The sequence below is a fragment of the Calonectris borealis genome, chromosome W, assembly GCF_964195595.1.
Source record: "Calonectris borealis chromosome W, bCalBor7.hap1.2, whole genome shotgun sequence".
Classification (NCBI taxonomy): Eukaryota; Metazoa; Chordata; class Aves; order Procellariiformes; family Procellariidae; genus Calonectris; species Calonectris borealis.
Genome location: NC_134351.1, coordinates 20766982 through 20785623, shown reverse-complemented (window position 1 = coordinate 20785623; position 18642 = coordinate 20766982). Strand labels below are relative to the sequence as shown.

Genomic DNA, 18642 nt, shown 5'->3' with positions numbered 1-18642 from the left:
GAACAATATCTCATTTACCTTAGCGTTGCACCGTTGAGTCGCTCACCTGCTCTGGTCGGGGAGAATACTCACGGAGTCCCCGATCAAAAGGTCGGTGCGCGCTGGAGTCCAGAGAGCAGGGTCTCCCCACCGAGAGCCGGCAAGTCGATCCGGGCAAGGCTTCATAGCAGTCCCACCTGGGTCGCCAAAAACTGTTGTCCGAAAAGCGGATTCGTGCCCGGCGTGCAAGTAACCAATTCCACACGCTCAGGAGAGATATTGTTTTATTCAGGCCTGGGTGCTCGGTGGACTTGCCACAAATCAAGCACACCTGGTCTAGTCACCTTTCTGTTTATATCCATGCTTCTCATACATATTTTAAATTTCCTTGTTACATATTCATTACATTTCCGAGAACTAATTATAATATTACATCATCTTAAACACATGCGCACTAAAGCCTTTAGGGTCTTCTTGGGGGTCTCGGGTGGTCTCTGGTGGTCGGTAGGGTAGTGAACTCTTCATGAACTTATTTCCTCTTTTACCTTATAGGGTCGCAATTTGTCCCTAAGCCATGCTTGGACCACGTCTGTTTATAGTTTCCATAGCTCACTACCTCTAAAACACACACCTGTTAGTTACCTAACTTCTAAGCAACAAGTCTTCGTTGTTTAAAATTACAGAAGCGAGCAATATAGAATCCACAACAAACTAAACTATCTATCACCATAGTGTTCTTAAATTAAAACATATACATCTTGATCTCCTCCAATCAAACACCCACTCACTAGCTTCATCATTCTGGTTTCTTATTAACTGGTCTTTTAACCCAGTTCTGGGTGAGGGCTATACACAGGATGATAACACTTTGAAGATTAATATTGATTAAGATTAACATTAACAACTCTTCTTCAGTACTAAAAATCAGTTATAGCCTACTGTCCTGGTTCCGGTTGGGACAGGGTTAACTTTCTTCCCAGTAGCATGGTGGGTGTGCTGTGTTTTGGGTTTGATGTGAAAGGAGCATTGATGGCCCATTGATGCTTTGGCTGTTGCTGGGTGATGCTTGCACCGGGAGTGGGGAGCACAGCCGGAGTGGTGGACCCAGCTGGCCAATGGGGTATTCTATACCATGTGACATCATGCTCAGTATAAAAACCAGGTGTGGGGGGGGCTCATCCCCCGTTCGTGACACGCGGTCGGCGGTCGGTGAGCAGTTGCATTGTGCATCGCCTGCTTTGTATATTCTGCTATTGTTGTTGTTCTCATTGTTATTATTACTGTTCTACTTAGTTTTATTTCCATTATTAAACTGTTTTTATCTCAACCCGGGAGCTTTCCTACTTGTGCCCTCCCGATTCTCTCCCCCATCCCACCGGAGGTGGGGGGTGAGCGAGCGGCTGCGTGGGGTTTATTTGCTGGCTGGGGTTAAACCACGACACCTATTAAATAGAGAGATCACCTTTTCTTTCAGTAGATTGAACAGCATGAAATTATGAAAATCATCTAGAATATTCAAAAGCTTAAATCACAATGAAAGCCAATATGACACAACTTCTTGACTCTTCTGGAAATATTACACATATCCATTTAGTGTGTGCTGGTTTTGGCTGGGATAGAGTTAAATTTCTTCATAGTAGCTTGTATGGGGCTACATTTTGGAATTGTGCTGAAAATAGTGTTGATACACAGCCGGGACAGCTGACCCCAACTGACCAAAGGGATATTCCATACCATATGACGTCATGCTCAGCAATAAAAGCAGAGGGAAGAAGGAGGAAGGGGGGGATAGGTTTGGAGTTATGGTGTTTGTCTTCCCAAGCAACTGTTACTCATGATGGAGCCCTGCTTTCCTGGAGATGGCTAAGCATCTGCCTGCCACTGGGAAGTAGTGAATGAATTCCTTGCTTTGCTTTGCTTATGTGTGCAGCTTTTGCTTTACCTATTAAACTGTCTTTATCTCAGCCCACGAGTTTCCTCACTTTTACCCTGCCCATTCTCTCCCCCATCCCACTGTGGGGGGAGTGAGCGAGTGGCTGTGTGGGGCTTAATTGCCAACTGGAGTTAAACCACGACAAGTGTAATGTAGATAAGTATGATCTTCACTTCCTACAGTCAGAAACAGGTTAGACGATTTGTTCAAGGTCACAGAGACCCAGTGACTAGGCAGATACAGAATATAGAGAATGCTACCATAAAAATAATCAAACCAAAACTGATTTCTTCACCATCTGAAATAACAATGTTAACTTGAAAAAGACCAAGTTAATTTTCTGCATTCAAACTGGCATAAGTAAAGTCTAACACTTCACTAGTGGGGAAAAAAGCTAATCATTTTTCTGAGGCTTTTTCGCTCCCCTAAGAAACAAACTGGGATTTTTCTTACGGAAAGAGTCTGTCCCATCATTTGCAGAGTAGGAAATCACTTGTTTGAAATACCCATACAAGTATATGGATTCTCAAGTCCTCATTAAAAGAACCATGGTAAAAAGTATCTCATTAATAGAACATATGATTGCATCCATAAAGAATTTAAATATTTACCACCAACAAGTATAGTTGCCCCATTGTGTATATCTTTTACAGCTTCGACAGGATCGGTATAAAATTTGCGGTTGCGCTGATAGCTAGTAGAAAAAAAGCATCCACAAATCTGGAACATTAAAAGAAACAAGTGAATGAATAAAAAGCATTATATTGTAGCTTTATAATGATAACCATCCCTCTGGCTAGATAAGAGGGGAAACATATATATATATAAAAAAGATATTGCTACTGTAAACACTAAACATTGAATCATAGAATCATTAAGGTTAAAAAAGACCTCTAAGATCATCGAGTCCAACCGTCAACCCAACACCACCATGCCCACTAAACCATGTCCCTAAGCGCCACATCTACACGTCTTTTAAATACTTCCAGGGATGGGGACTCCACCACTTCCCTGGGCAGCCTGTTCCAAGGCCAGACCACTCTTTCAGTAAAGAAATTTCTCCTAATGTCCAATCTAAACCTCCCTTGGCGCAACTGGAGGCCATTTCCTCTTGTCCTATCGCTAGTTACTTGGCAGAAGAGACCAACACCCACCTCACTACAACCTCCTTCCAGGTAGTTGTAGAGCACGATGAGGTCTCCCCTCAGCCTCCTCTTCTCCAGGCTAAACAACCCCAGTTCCCTCAGCCGCTCCTCATAAGACTTGTGCTCCAGGCCCTTCACCAGCTTCGTTGCCCTTCTTTGGATGCGCTCCAGCACCTCAATGTCTTTCTTGTAGTGAGGGGCCCAAAACTGAACACAGTATTCGAGGTGCAGCCTCACCAGCGCCTAGTACAAAGGGACAATCACTTCCCTAGTCCTGCTGGCCACACTATTTCTGATACAGGCCAGCCACTTGGTGTCGTCTGAAAACTTCCTGAGGGTGCACTCGATCCCCTCGTCCAGATCATTGATAAAGATATTAAACAAAACTGGCCCCAATACTGAGCCCTGGGGAACAAATTTATGTATGCATGCATTCCTGGGTTGGATGTCTCTAATGAGGGTGTCTGCCCTATTATACTAAATATTTTCTTCTCAGTTGCTTTCCCACCCATTCTGCTGTTTGAGAACAATGGGCTTTCACGGAGCTGAGGTGCCAAGGATCACCCATGCTCCCCCTGCACACCGGGGCAGCAAGCTAAGACCTCAGGAGCTGGCTGCAATTCTGACAGCCCAGGTTCAAGAGAGAAGTAAAATGGGAACAGATGGGCTCCTAGAATGATTGACAAAATTGAAGGAAATTTTTATAGAAGAACAAAATATAACTTAGCAAAACAAAGACTGAAAAAGCTATTGTTATTTTTCCATAAAGACGTGAGAAGGAGTAAAGACGTGCACGAGAAGGAGAGTAGGTGAGCTTTTTCAACTAAAACAAAGTAAGAAAATCCACAGAAACAATTCTGGGGAAAAAAAAAAAAAAAAAGAAAAAAAAAAAGGCTATGGTTACATATACCTCCGGGCCCAGTCCCACAAGGTCACCACATCCCAACCCACCGATGGGGCCAGGCCTACCCCGGGGCCACGCTCTGCCTTCCTCCCCGCGGGCCGCCGCCCCCGCACCCCACCTGCCTTCCTGCAGCCCTCCTTTGGGCCAAAACTGTCATATCAATAGAAAAAAACAAAAACAAAACCCGAAACCATCGCTTCCCCGCGGGCAAAGCCACCCTCGGGGCACCTGGACGACCGCCTACCCCAGGGGCTCTGGCCTCCCGGCCCCGCCCGCGGGAGGTGCCGACCCCCGGCGGAGGCGGCCCCGAGCACGGCCCTGCCGTGGTGGGTATCCCGCCAAGGTCACTGCCGCCCAGGCGGGCGCAGAGGCGGCGCAGGCCCAGCGGGAAAGGGGACGCAGAGGGGGCGCGGGCCGCCAGCGGGGCCAGCCAGTGTAGGAGGGCGCGGCCGAGCGCCCCACCGCGCCTTGTCTTGCCTTGCCTTGCCTTGCCTTACCTCAGCCCCAGCACTCCGCACCCGCGCGGCAGGAAGGAGGATGCGGCGGCCGAGCGGCGGCAGGAGGAATTTGTACGCCGCCATCTTCGCGCTACGCGGCTCTCGAGGAGGGAGCAGAGGGGCAGCGGGCAGAGCCGAGGCGGCGGCTGCTGTCCAACGCCGGGCGATGGAAGCAGGAACGGGGAGGACGGCGGCTCCGGCTCACGCGGGCCGAGGGAGGGTGGGGGGCTCGGCCCTGACGCCCACTGACGTCAGCTGCGCCCAAGGCGGGGCCGCCGCCTCAGGGGAGCGGGGAGCCGGCGGCCCACGCCGGGGCGCGGAAGAGCTGTCCAGCCGCCCTGCGGCTGCTGCGGGAAGGCGGCTGAGCCCAGGGAGCCTAGTCCGGCCGATGTCCCGCAGCGGGCACGGGGAGGGTGGTGGTGGTGGTGGGTGGAGCTGGTGGCGGCAGGGCGAGCAGCCCTCCACTCCTGGAGCCTCCGCGGGGGGGGGGGGCAGAAGCAGCCCCCCCACGTGCTGCACCCACCCTGATACCACCGACCCAGTAGGAGAATAACGCAGTCAGCATGTTAGTTCTTAAAAACCCTCGCACCCACAAAGACAGACAAAAAGACAGGGCACCAATCAATGTTACAAATCATTGGGTGGGGGGTCCTGTTTTCCTTGTGATGCTCCATTACTTCCACAGACAGACAACTCAGATGCTCCATTGCAGATGTCTCTCTGAAGTTATCTTTCGGGACTTCAAAGGTGACACAAGATTTGCTAGTTCACTTGTAGATTCTTCTTCTCTTACATATTCAGAGAAGGTGGCTTAAATTTCTGTCCTATCAATTTGTGATCAAGGATTAACATCACAAGAATTCAAATAAGGATAGGGGCTTTGAACGTTTAAGTTTCCAGTGCTTAGCCCTCAGGGTTAGCCAGTCTCCACCAGGCACTTGGATGCTATGTTCGGGTGGGAAAATGTAACTAGAATAGATGTATACTTGTTTAAGCAGCCACGTGATGTGAACTGCTAGCATTTCTGCTGCTGCTAGAAGGAAAATTCAAAGCATGCCTCCACCATTATTTACACTTTCTAAAAATACCCCAAGTGATCAGTACATGCCCTAACGATGCCCCATGGAACAGAAGGATTCCCAGAAAAGTGTGAGAAGCCTTTTAGATGCAGGAAAAGATAAATTTCCCTCACATACATGACAGGAGGTCACAGTTCTTGCCTGTCATGCTGCTCTTCTTCTTGTTTCCAGGCTGTCTCCATCACAGCTACCAGCCTTGCTGTACTTTATCATGGTATGAACACGCAGCAGGATAATTTATGAGGAAGACAAGGTTTTAAGAGAGTGACACCAGTCTCACTCTGAAGTGTTTCTGCACATCCAGTACGTGGCACCCACGAGCAGGATTCAGCTATGTCACACTGGCCCCTGCCATGCCAGACTCTTATGCATTTTAAAAGGTGGTGGTATTTGTAGTTACAGTTCACATCAAAGAAAAACCTTGCAGATGCCAGTGAAGTGTGTGGTGGAGACACCTTACCTGTCAGGAAAGTTTTGGTTTGTTTTTTTTCTAGATATTCACTGTATTTAGCTAGTCAGCTAAGTCTGGAGCAGTTCTAGGTGTGAAAAGCTACAAATTAGAGGGGCTTGCTGAACTGAAAAACAAAATAACAGCCCAGCTTGTATTCTCACAGGGCTAAGCATCAGCAGAAAAGTCTTACAGGAATGAATTTTTTGAACCTCGGTTCTACCTAAATTTCATATTGTCGTGGTTTAACCTGGCAGGCAGCCAAATACCACGCAGCCGCTCGCTCACTCCCCCCGCCCCTCCAGTGGGACGGGGAGAGAATCGGAAGGGTGAGAGTGAGAAAAAATACTCGTGGGTTGAGATAAAGATAGTTTAATAGAAAGGAAAAGAGAAAATAATAATAATAATAATAATAATAATATAAAATGAGTGATGCACAATGCAATTGCTCACCACCCGTGCTGACCGATAACCAAGTAGCGATCGCTACTTCCTGGATCACGCCTACCATTCATATACTGAGCATGACGTCACATGGTATGGAACACCCCGTTGGCCAGCTGGGCCAGCTGTCCTGGCTGTGTACCCTCCTCCCAGTCTAGCTTGGTAGCTTCCTGGAGGGTAGTTGTCCTTCACAAGATACTTAGCAACAACTGAAAACATCAGTGTGTTATCAATATTCTTCTCATACTAAATCCAAAACACAGCACTAGGAAGAAATTTAACTCTATCCCAGCCAAAACCAGGACAGTATCCACCCCTTATTCTATACCATTTACGTCATGCCTAGGTTTCACAATTTCTAATACATTCTAATTAATCACCATCACCTTTCTTGTCTTTATATTTATATATTCACACAGATATCATTCCCTTAGTTTATGGGCCATCCCCCTAAAATGTCCACTGAGTTCATTTAGTCCATGACTTTCGGCTCCATCTGTCATAACAGTCTTTCAGGGCAGGAGAGATGGTGTGTGGTGTTGGATTGTTGCATCCTGAAGCCAGTTCTGATTTCCAGTATTGCTGCGCTCGTCCGGTTCTACCGTCGTTGCACTTGGCTCGGTTTCATCGGAGTTAGTTCATTCTTCATTAATCCGGGTGATTTTACTGCTATAGCAACCATAAAAATAATGATGATATACAATATCATATAATAATTGACATCATAAAATTCAGTTCATTGGCTATTTTCACCCAAAATCAAATCCCCTTGAGGTACACACCGGACTTCCCCATCCTTTCGCATTACCCACCAAGTGCACCCAGGTCCTTGAGCAAAAGCAATCCCACGGGTGGGTTTTCCCTTGCCAGAGGCAGGAGTAACCCAGACTGTCTTCCCCAGCATATTTCTCATATGCACGACAGGGATCTACAGTACGTAAGAATTTTGATTGGGCAGGGCCAGCTCGATTGAAAGAACCCCGGTGTTGACTAACCAGGTGGCTTTTGCTAAATGTGTATCCCAATGCTTGAATGTCCCACCACCCATTGCTCTCAGTGTAGGCTTTAGCAGCCCATTGTATCATTCGATTTTCCCAGAGGCTGGTGCATGATAGGCGATGTGACATACCCACTCAATTCCATGCTCTTTGGCCCAGGTGTCTATGAGGGTGTTTCGGAAATGAGTCCCGTTGTCTGACTCAATTCTTTCTGGGGTGCCATGTCGCCATAGGACTTGCTTTTCAAGGCCCAGGATGGTGTTCCGGGCGGTGGCATGGGGCACGGGATATGTTTCCAGCCATCCGGTGGTTGCTTCCACCATGGTGAGCACATAGCGCTTGCCGTAGTGGGTTTGTGGGAGTGTGATATAATCAATCTGCCAGGCCTCCCCATATTTATATTTCAACCATCGTCCTCCATACCAAAGAGGCTTTACTCGCTTGGCTTGCTTGATTGCAGTGCATGTTTCACATTCATGGATAACTTGTGCCATAGTGTCCATGGTTAAGTCCACCCCTCGATCACGAGCCCATCTATATGAAGAAAGAAGGTCTTGAAGAAAGGAAATAGAAATATCTGGTGGTGAGCCCTGCTGAACTGCAAAAGCTGTTGAAAAGAAACAGGAAAAAAGCTGTTGAAAGGAAATGCGATAAATGAAAAAAGCTGTTGAAAGAAAATGGGATACAGAGATGAGCAGCTGTGGGGAAGTTATATGAACTTTATACATCAGTCATGGGGCAGTTGGCATCTCAGTAAAAGAACTGCAGATGAGGAAAACTTAGCAATTAGAAGTCCTAGAAGGAATATTGTGACCTAGTGAATTGTGTATACAGCTCTGCAGAAGTTATGTCCTGCAGAGCAGGTGTTGCAAAATGTGACTGATTAAGCAATTCTGGAGGGGAAAATCAAAAGATAAAAAAGATTCATTTGAACTTGTGTCAATGGTGGATGAAGTTTTACAGCGACAGAGGCTAAAGACACTTTTTCAGTCTTTCATTGTGAAACCAGCACCATTTGTTCCCGCCCCCCCCCCCCCCCCCAAGAAGATCTGCTGTGGGGATTTGTACCCCCACACACATATCAGATGGTAAAAAAAAAAAAAAGCTGTTCTAAAAAGTTAAAAGAGCTTGTCATTTTTTTAGTGAAAAAGTCTGATGTTCTAGAGGAAAGTTAACTGTGTTATGGAGAATAGGAAAAAAAATTAGAAATGTTAAGTTTGTCTATCATATGAGGTGATTAAGGAAGTATGCAAATTAATAAAAGAATATGGGTCACAGGTTTCATTTGAATATGAACTTGTTCTAGTGAATGTAATGGACAATTTGCAACTACCCTATGGGTGAGAACCTGCCGAGTTATTGCTTGTTTTTAGCTTGCAACTGAGAACAAAAAAGGGGGAGATGTGGAGAAGAATTCTGGAATCGGGAGCTTCGGCCAAGATAAGATAGGACTTTGGCAATGCTACAAAATCATAAACAAAAAAGGGGGACATGTGGAGCAGAATTAAGAGCACCAGCTGATTCAAGAGCTGAAACAGGTGAAGGGAATTGTGAGCAGACATGTGATCATTGCTGGAAGGAAGAGAGACTGTTTTTCTTAGTATATAAGGGATACGAATTGGGTGAGAGAGAGATGGTAGGGCTGCCCTGTTATGATAAAGGCTGTGCGTGTATCCACAAGTTGTTCTGCTTCCATTGCTGCAACCACCCCCACAGGGCATTTGCCACCATCTATGAGTCAGTATAGAGATAAAGTACTGGCCATTTTTCTCATTCAGCAATGTCCAAGGCCAGCTGGATGGCTTTCACCTCTGCAAACTGACTCGATTCACCTTCTCCTTCAGCAGTTTCTGCAACTTGGCGTATAGGACTCCATAAAGCAGCTTTCCACCTCCAATGCTTTCCCACAAGGCGACAGGACCCATCAGTGAACAGGGCATATTGCTTCTCGTTTTCTGGTAGTTTATTATACAGTGGGGCCTCTTCAGCAAGCTTCGCGGGTCCCTTGAACTTACTTTTGTACCGTGGCCTGAACGAAGTCACGCCGCCACTGAGTGCTGCCATGCCGGACATGCTAGAACTCGAATACGAACTGGAGTCAAAGGCAGCCAAGTGGTATGCCACAATTGATATTGCCAATGCGTTATTCTCCATCCCTTTGGCAGCAGAGTGCAGGCCACAGTTTGCTTTCACTTGGAGGGGCGTCCAGTACACCTGGAATCGACTGCCCCAGGGGTGGAAACACAGCCCTACCATTTGCCATGTACTGATCCACACTGCACTGGAACAGGGTGAGGCTCCGGAACACCTGCAATACATTGATGACATCATCGTGTGGGGCAACACAGCAGAGGAAGTTTTTGAGAAAGGGGAGAGAATAGTCCAAATCCTTCTGAAGGCTGGTTTTGCCATAAAACAAAGTAAGGTCAAGGGACCTGCACAGGAGATCCAGTTTTTAGGAATAAAATGGCCAGATGGACGTCGTCAGATCCCAATGAATGTGATCAACAAAATAACAGCCATGTCCCCACCAACTAGCAAAAAGGAAACACAAGTTTTCTTAGGCGTTGTGGGCTTTTGGAGAATGCATATTCCAGATTACAGCCTGATCGTAAGCCCTCTCTATCAAGTGACCAGGAAAAAGAATGATTTCAAATGGGGCCCTGAGCAACAACAAGCCTTTGAACAAATTAAACAGGAGATAGTTCAGGCAGTAGCCCTTGGGCCAGTCCGGGCAGGACAAGATGTGAAGAATGTGCTCTACACCGCAGCCAGGGAGAATGGCCCTACCTGGAGCCTCTGGCAGAAAGCACTAGGGGAGACTCGAGGTTGACCTTTAGGGTTCTGGAGTCGGGGATACAGAGGATCCGAGGCCCGCTATACTCCAACTGAGAAGGAGATATTGGCAGCATATGAAGGGGTTCAAGCTGCTTCGGACGTGGTTGGTACTGAAGCACAGCTCCTCCTGGCACCCCGACTGCCGGTGCTGGGCTGGATGTTCAAAGGGAGGGTCCCCTCTACACATCATGCAACCGATGCTACGTGGAGTAAGTGGGTCGCACTGATCACACAACGGGCCCGAATAGGAAACCCCAGTCGCCCAGGAATCTTGGAGGTGATCACGAACTGGCCAGAAGGCAAAGTTTTTGGCATATCCACAGAGGAGGAGGTGATGCGTGCTGAAGAAGCCCCACTGTATAATAAACTACCAGAAAACGAGAAGCAATATGCCCTGTTCACTGATGGGTCCTGTCGCCTTGTGGGAAAGCATCGGAGGTGGAAAGCTGCTGTATGGAGTCCTATACGCCAAGTTGCAGAAACTGCTGAAGGAGAAGGTGAATCGAGCCAGTTTGCAGAGGTGAAAGCCATCCAGCTGGCCTTGGACATTGCTGAACGAGAAAAATGGCCAGTACTTTATCTCTATACTGACTCATGGATGGTGGCAAATGCCCTGTGGGGGTGGTTGCAGCAGTGGAAGCAGAACAACTGGCAGCACAGAGGTAAACCCATGTGGGCCACCGCGTTGTGGCATGATATTGCTGCCCAGGTAGAGAACCTGGCTGTAAAAGCACGTCACGTAGATGCTCACGTACCCAAGAGTCAGGCCACAGGAGAACATCAAAACAACCAGCAGGTGGACCAGGCTGCTAAGATCCAAGTGGCTCAGGTGGATCTGGACTGGCAACATAAGGGTGAATTATTTATAGCTCAGTGGGCCCATGACACCTCAGGCCATCAAGGAAGAGATGCAACATATAGATGGGCTCGTGATCGAGGGGTGGACTTGACCATGGACGCTATTGCACAGGTTATCCATATACGTGAAACATGCGCTGCCATCAAGCAAGCCAAGCGAGTAAAGCCTCTTTGATATGGGGGACGATGGTTAAATTATAAATATGGGGAGGCCTGGCAGATTGATTATATCACACTCCCACAAACCCACCAGGGCAAGCGCTATGTGCTCACCATGGTGGAAGCAAGCACCAGATGGCTGGAAACATATGCTGTGCCCCATGCCACCGCCAGGAACACCATCCTGGGCCTTGAAAAGCAAGTCCTATGGCGACACGGCACCCCAGAAAGAATTGAGTCAGACAACGGGACTCATTTCCGAAACACCCTCCTAGACACCTGGGCCAAAGAGCATGGCACTGAGTGGGTCTATCACATCCCCTACCATGCACCAGCCTCTGGGAAAATCGAACGATACAATGGACTGCTAAAGACTACGCTGAGAGCAATGGGTGGTGGGACATTTAAACACTTGGAGACAGATTTAGCATAAGCCACCTGGCTAGTCAACACTAGGGGATCTGTTAATCGAGCTGGCCCTGCCCAATCAAAACTCTTACGTACAGTAGATGGAGATAAAGTCCCTGTCGTGCACATAAGAAATATGCTGGGGAAGACAGTCTGGGTTACTCCTGCCTCTGGCAAGGGAAAACCCACCCGTGGGTTTGCTTTTGCTCAAGGACCTGGGTGCACTTGGTGGGTAATGCGAAAGGATGGGGAAGTCCGGTGTGTACCTCAAGGGGATTTGATTTTGGGTGAAAATAGCCAATGAACTGGTTTGTATTATGTTAATTGCTATATAATACTGTATGTCATCACTTCTGTGGTTGTTATCAATGTTATAGCAGTGAAAATCACCCAGATTAATGAATAATGAACTCTGTTGAAACGGAGCAAATTGCAATGATGATAGAACCAGATGAGTGCAGCAATACTGGAATTGGAACTGGCTTCAGGATGCAACAATCCAACACCACACACCATCTCTCCTGCCCTGAAAGACTGTTATGACAGATGGAGCCGAAAGTCATGGACTAAATGAACTCAATGGACACATTTTAGAGGGATGGCCCATAGACTAAGGGAATAATATCTGTGTGTATATATAAATATATATATAAAGACAAGAAAGATGGTTGTGGAATGTATTGGAAAATGTGAAACCTAAGCATGACGTAAATGGTATTCAATAAGGGGTGGATACTGTCCTGGTTTTGGCTGGGATAGAGTTAAATTTCTTCCTAGTGCTGTGTTTTGGATTCAGTATAAGAAGAATGTTGATAACACACTGATGTTTTCAGTTGTTGCTAAGTACCCTACTAGTCAAGGACATTCAGCTTAAAAAAACAAAACAAGCATTGGGAGGGAGCACAGCCAGGACAGCTGGCCCAGCTGGCCAACGGGGTATTCCATACCATGTGACATCATGCTCAGTATATGAATGGTAGGCGTGTTCCAGGAAGTAGTGATCGCTACTTGGTTATCGGTCAGTGTGGGTGGTGAGCAATTGCATTGTGCCTCACTCATTTTTTATATTCTATCATCATCATCATCATCATCATTATTATTATTATTATTATTATTATTTTTTTTCCTTTTCTGTTCTATTAAACTGTCTTTATCTCAACCCACAAGTTTTTCTCACTCTTACCCTTCCGATTCTCTCCCCATCCCACTGTGGGTGGGGGGGAGTGAGTGAGTGGCTGCGTGGTATTTGGCTGCCTGCCAGGTTAAACCATGACCCTGTGTATTACAGCTATTTCCCTTGGAAGCTTAATAGCTTCCAATAGCATTTGGATTTCAGTTCCATTAGAAATATTCTTTTCCGCTGAGGTAAGGAACTCTCTTTCTTTCCATAGCATAGCCATTGTATGACACTCCAAAAGTGTATTTAGAATCAGTATAAATAGTTACCCACTGATTATGTCTCCACCAGGCTGCTTTTGTTAATGCAGTTAATTCAGCCCCTTGGGCACTCGCCGAGGGTTGTAGAAGTTCTGCTTTAAGTACCTCCAAGTTTCTCACCACTGCATAGTCTGTTTGTCATTTTCCATTCACGTAGTATGACGATCCATCGGTAAGAAGGGTTAGATCCGATTTCTCTAGAGGTTGATCTCATAGATCTTCCCGTAGGCGGCTGGAGTGAAACACTACCTCAGCACAATCACAATGCAGCTCACCATCGGAGGGAACAAGCAGTAAAATTGCTGGATTCAAAACATTACATCTTTTTAAATTAATATTATCTGCATTTAAAATCGTTAATTCATAACTATGTGCTCTTTGTGGGGACAATGCTTGTGTAGCATGTTGTTTAAGAATCAGTTCTACTTCATGCGGGACATACACAGTTATTGGGTGACTCAGAACTAATGGTCTGCTCCTTTTTATGATAGTTGCTGTTGCTGCTGTTGCTTTAACACAGGAATTATTCCCTGCTGCTACCGGATCCAGTTGAGTTGAGTAATAAGCTACAGGGCAGCGATGTGGATCTAGCTTTTGAGTAAGGACTCCACTGATTACTCCTTTGTTCTCATGCACAAATAGTTCAAAGGACTTGGAGTAATCCAGCAATCCCAGTGTCGGAGCAGAAGTTAAAGCTCCTTTTATAGCTTGGAAAACCTTTTATCTCTCTGGACCTCAACGTATAGGCTCCACTTCCTCTTCCTTGGTAGCTTCTGTCAATGGCTTACTTAACTCCCCTAGCCCCGGTATCCAGGGTCTATAGTATCCTACTGCGCCTAAAAATCCTCACAGTTGTTTCTTTGTTACTGGTCGAGGTATTTCTACAATAGCCTGGACCTGTTCTGCGTCTATTAATCTTTGTTCCTCTGTTAATATTAATTCTAAATATTTTACTTTCTGCTGACACAGCTGAGGCTTAGAAAGAGATGTACAGTGAACTTTTTCTGCTAAAGTAGTACATAGATAAATAGCATCTTTCAAGCAATCTTTGTATGTCTTGCTGGCAAGTAACAAATCATCTACATATTTTACAAATATAGGATTTCCAGGTAATATAATATCTTTCAAATTTTCTCCTTGCCACCCCGGCATGTGATCATTAAAATAGTTGCAGATGTCAGAGGTGGTTTGGTTCACAAACACACTTGCTGCCAATTTATTATTAAAATTCTGGAGAGTCATTCCTTCGTACATCAACAAAGCCTGTTGCAATCTTCCCCAGTAGTCGCTGGGGTGTTCCTCTGGCCTCTGTCTACATTTCTGTACTTTAGTTCAATTTACTCTTATCTCCTCACAAACTCTAATCACATTTATCAAATTTCTAACCACTGTTCGGCAATTATCTCTATCTGTTTGATTATTATAATCCTAATTAGAATCAACCTGAGGCCAGGCAGTCCAATTTCCCCCTGCCTGTAGGGTTAATTTCACATTCTTTTCAATTATCTTATTGTTAATGTTAATCTTAATCAACATTAATCTTCAAAGTGTTATAGTCCTGTGTATAGCCCTCACCCAGAACTGGGTTAAAAGACCAGTTAATAAGAAACCAGAATGATGAAGCTAGTGAGTGGGTGTTTGATTGGAGGAGATCAAGATGTATATGTTTTAATTTAAGAACACTATGGTGATAGATAGTTTAGTTTGTTGTGGATTCTATATTGCTTGCTTCTGTAATTTTAAACAATGAAGATTTGTTGCTTAGAAGTTAGATAACTAACAGGTGTGTGTTTGTAATTGTGTGGAGTAGTAATTAATTATAATCTGTGTGTTTTAGAGGTAGTGATAATTAATTTTAGCTATGGAAACTATAAACAAACATGATCCAAGCATGGCTCAGGGACAAATTGCGACCTTATAAGGTAAAGAGGAAATAAGTTCATGAAGAGTTCACTACCCTGCCGACCACCAGAGACCACCCGAGACCCTCAAGGAGACCCTAAAGGCTTTAGTGCGCATGTGTTTAAGATGATGTAATATTATAATTAGTTCTCGGAAATGTAATGAATATGTAAAAGAGAAATTTAAAATATGTATGAGAAGCATGGATATAAACAGAAAGGTGACTATACCAGGTGTGCTTGATTTGTGGCAAGTCCACCGAGCACCCAGGCCTGAATAAAACAATATCTCTCCTGAGCGTGTGGAATTGGTTACTTGCACGCCGGGCACGAATCCGCTTTTCGGACAACATTATCTTTCTGTCTGGATGGAATAACTCTCTCAATAACAGATTAACATCAGCCCAGGATGGATTATATCCCGAACAAACATTGGAAAATAATGATGCACATCGACCCGCATCTTCCCTTAACCTGGGCATTTGATTTTCCCACATAACCAAATCCCCAGGGTTCCAGGGGTGATGGGTGTATACATGTAACACTGGAGGTGGGGGAAAAACATTTCACACGCACACACACTCGCACACCCCCCCCCCCACTGCTGCCACTGGCTGCATTGCAAGAGGATTAGGGATAACATTAGAAATCATGGAGTAAAGCCCAGCAAAAGCAACAAGCGATACAGAGGGAGGAGTATAGGGTGGTGCAGAGACTGGCTCTGCAGGTACCTTGGTTAAATTACTCACAATTGCTGCAGCTAAAGTTCTTCCTCGAGGTTTTCGTACTCGTTTTCGACCATCCTCTTTATGGTGGTCACATGCCCAATTATCCCATACATACCAATAATCAATTTGCTGAGGTTTTTCACCTTCCAAAATTTTCTGGAGTGTAGCCAATTTCTTTAATTAGAAGGATCCTTCACGGGGCCATACCCCCGCTCCTCTAAGTGCTGGCCAGTTTTCCTTACACAATGCTATTGCTCTTTTTTTTGATAGACCTGCAGTGTCACACGTTTTCCTCCAATTTTCTAGTACCTCGGCTAAGGGCGTCCCCTTCTCTATGCCGGGTATGTTCCCCATATCTGTATGCCAAATTTGTGCGCCTTACGCTGATCAGGCCATGCACACCTCTCCTAGCGCACTTCCGAGCTGGGACTTGAACCCACTCGAACCCAGAATACCCAGAACTTAGGGGACTCAAACTCACTCGAACCCAGAATTTAGTAGCGGAATTTTAACACTCACCAGTCAGTGCCTCCCATCTCCGAAGTTCCCAGTTGAACTCACCCGATGCCGGCAATTGGATGTTTGGAGACGGGAGAGTCCAATGTCCAACGGTGGTTTCCTAGAGTCCCATCTGGGGTGCCAAACTGTTATGGAAATTATGCATGTCAGCCACCATAACAGGGTTCAACTCTAGGTTTCCGCATAAGCCGAAAGATAGATTCCTTTATGAAAGTACTTTTTATTAATAGCGCTAGACCTCGAGCTGGGTGCTTCCGAAGAGGGACCCTGAACAAAGAAATCCCCGGGCAATTATACCCTTACAATCTAAATTCCCTACCCCTCATGCGATAATTCGGACCAATAGTAATATTAAGGTCTGGGGTCTTCTTGCTTTTTATTGGTTTGTTTGCTGTTTTGTTACTAAGCGGTTGCTAAGTGGTCATCTTCTTATATAATATTACATTCTCCCAGGTTGATTTTGGCCGATTCTGTAGTTAACTATTCAGCATGTTGTAATATGGTTGTTACAGTTCATATACCACGATCTATAGGCTTTGTCTACTCTAGCTATTATTAATATTTAAGCTGCTAGCTCTAAGTTTTGACTAATTTTTTCTACAACAGAAAGCAACTAAGAAAGCAACACAAAATCATAGCTGGGTATTGAAACAGAGAAGTAAGGGCAGGACCAAGCAAGCAAAGGATCTTTAGAAGGGAACTTATCAACGCACAACCATTCTTCAGTCCCAAAACTGACAACATGGAAAGTGTTGTATTTCATTTAAAACATGAAGCACCATCTCCTCTACTCTCAGGTATGATATGGTTAACTACCATAATACTTTTGGTATTTTTAACACAGCTGTTCCTTAGATGAAAAATTGTATCTGGCTATGGACTATGCAGGAATAAATGACAATACATATGCAACCGAAACATTAAGAGATTTCTTCTAGAAATCAAACCATTTCTGGAAGCAAACACAATTTTGCCTTTTAGGTTTTACTTTTTTGTTGTATTTGATCTGTTTGGCAACTCTTAAATAAGACATATAACACAGGCAACAGCAAAAACATCTGTGTCTGTAAGTAGACAGCTTTTCACTACCTAAAATACACCAGTTAATTGCCCTTTTTTTTTTTTTTTTAAGTACTTCAGTGCAACATAGGTGTCATGGTCCGTTTGGATCTCTCAAGTTTACAGGACAACGTACTCTGTAAATTAAAATTTATTTCATGAGCTCATTAAGAAATACAACAAAAAACCACAACAAACAAGGGCTCAATCCCCTTTGCCCAGACTAGTCTATCACGTGAATCCACTTATTCACCATTCAAGTCAAGATTTCATAACTTATAACCCAAAGAATTAGTTACCTAGCCGACGGTGAGAGTGCTCATCCTTTCTCCTCCGTCACGGTGCGGGCGTCCCCTGTATCACACCGGGAAGCATGAAAACCTCAGCAGTCCAGCTGCTGTTGGATCCACTTCAAAAGCTTTTTGGGTAAGCTGATTTTTTATACCTTCCAGCTTGGAGGTTTGGTCTATACCATTTCCATAAGTTAGCAGATTCTGACGAAACTGCTAGACAAAAGATGACAGCGATTTGTAGGTGATCATGGCTGCATAATGGCCCTTTAGCTCTTTCTGGCCACCTGTCCCGCCTATGTGGTGCTCTCGCTTTGACCTAATGGCGCTGCTCCCTGCATACATCAGGCCTTAGCATGAGCTGGGTTAGCCAAAATCTAAGCAGGAGTTGAGTAAACAGTCAAACATAGGCACTAACAGAATAAGCACTATATGACTTGAAAAGGGGAAAATGTCTTTAGTCAATTATTCTTTTAAAATATTCAAGCTAAAAATCCAACATATTGTGTGAGCTCATAACACATTACTCCAACGGACACCGAGGTATTAGTTTTTCCAGACAGGTAAAGAGATGGAGAAAGCTAGAGAAGCAATATAGTGAAATACAGCATTTTTATAACTATACAACATAAAATTTAATATTTGATGATTTACTGTGGGGTAGTAGCAAGATTTTGTTTGAAAAAGAAAACTTATTGCTTCCCCCTCATAACATGGAAGCTCTTCAGCACCTCTGAAGTTCATGAAGCATGCTATTTAAACTTGGACAAAAAATTGGAGCAAAAGTATCATTCCTCTAACCAAAGATATGCGGTTTCAAGATGATTTAACTGTACTTTTACAGTTGTACCTCTACATGTTAAGTAATCCAATACTAAAACCTAAGGTAAAAAACTACCAATAAAGATATATTTATTGGTGAAAAATATGTTTTTGGTCTTAAAAAACCTCTGTCTTTTAGTTCGCTTATGGGCAAGAACTATTTCGCAGTGAGGCTGGAGAGCATCCAGCTTGACGG

At 44.9% G+C, this 18642-nt stretch overlaps 1 protein-coding gene across 1 annotated transcript in view; it reads right to left on the bottom strand.

Moving 5' to 3' along the window:
* Window positions 1-4544, bottom strand: part of LOC142074941 (succinyl-CoA:3-ketoacid coenzyme A transferase 1, mitochondrial-like) — a 100259-nt gene extending 95715 nt beyond the window's left edge. Inside the window, exons 1-2 of the mRNA XM_075135958.1 lie at window positions 4459-4544; window positions 2524-2632 (exon numbers count right to left, since the gene is read on the bottom strand). Of these exons, the coding sequence (XP_074992059.1) occupies window positions 2524-2632; window positions 4459-4542 (193 nt within the window). The 5' untranslated portion in view covers window positions 4543-4544. The remainder of the gene's footprint in view (window positions 1-2523; window positions 2633-4458) is intronic.
* Between the last annotated feature and the right edge of the window lie 14098 nt (window positions 4545-18642).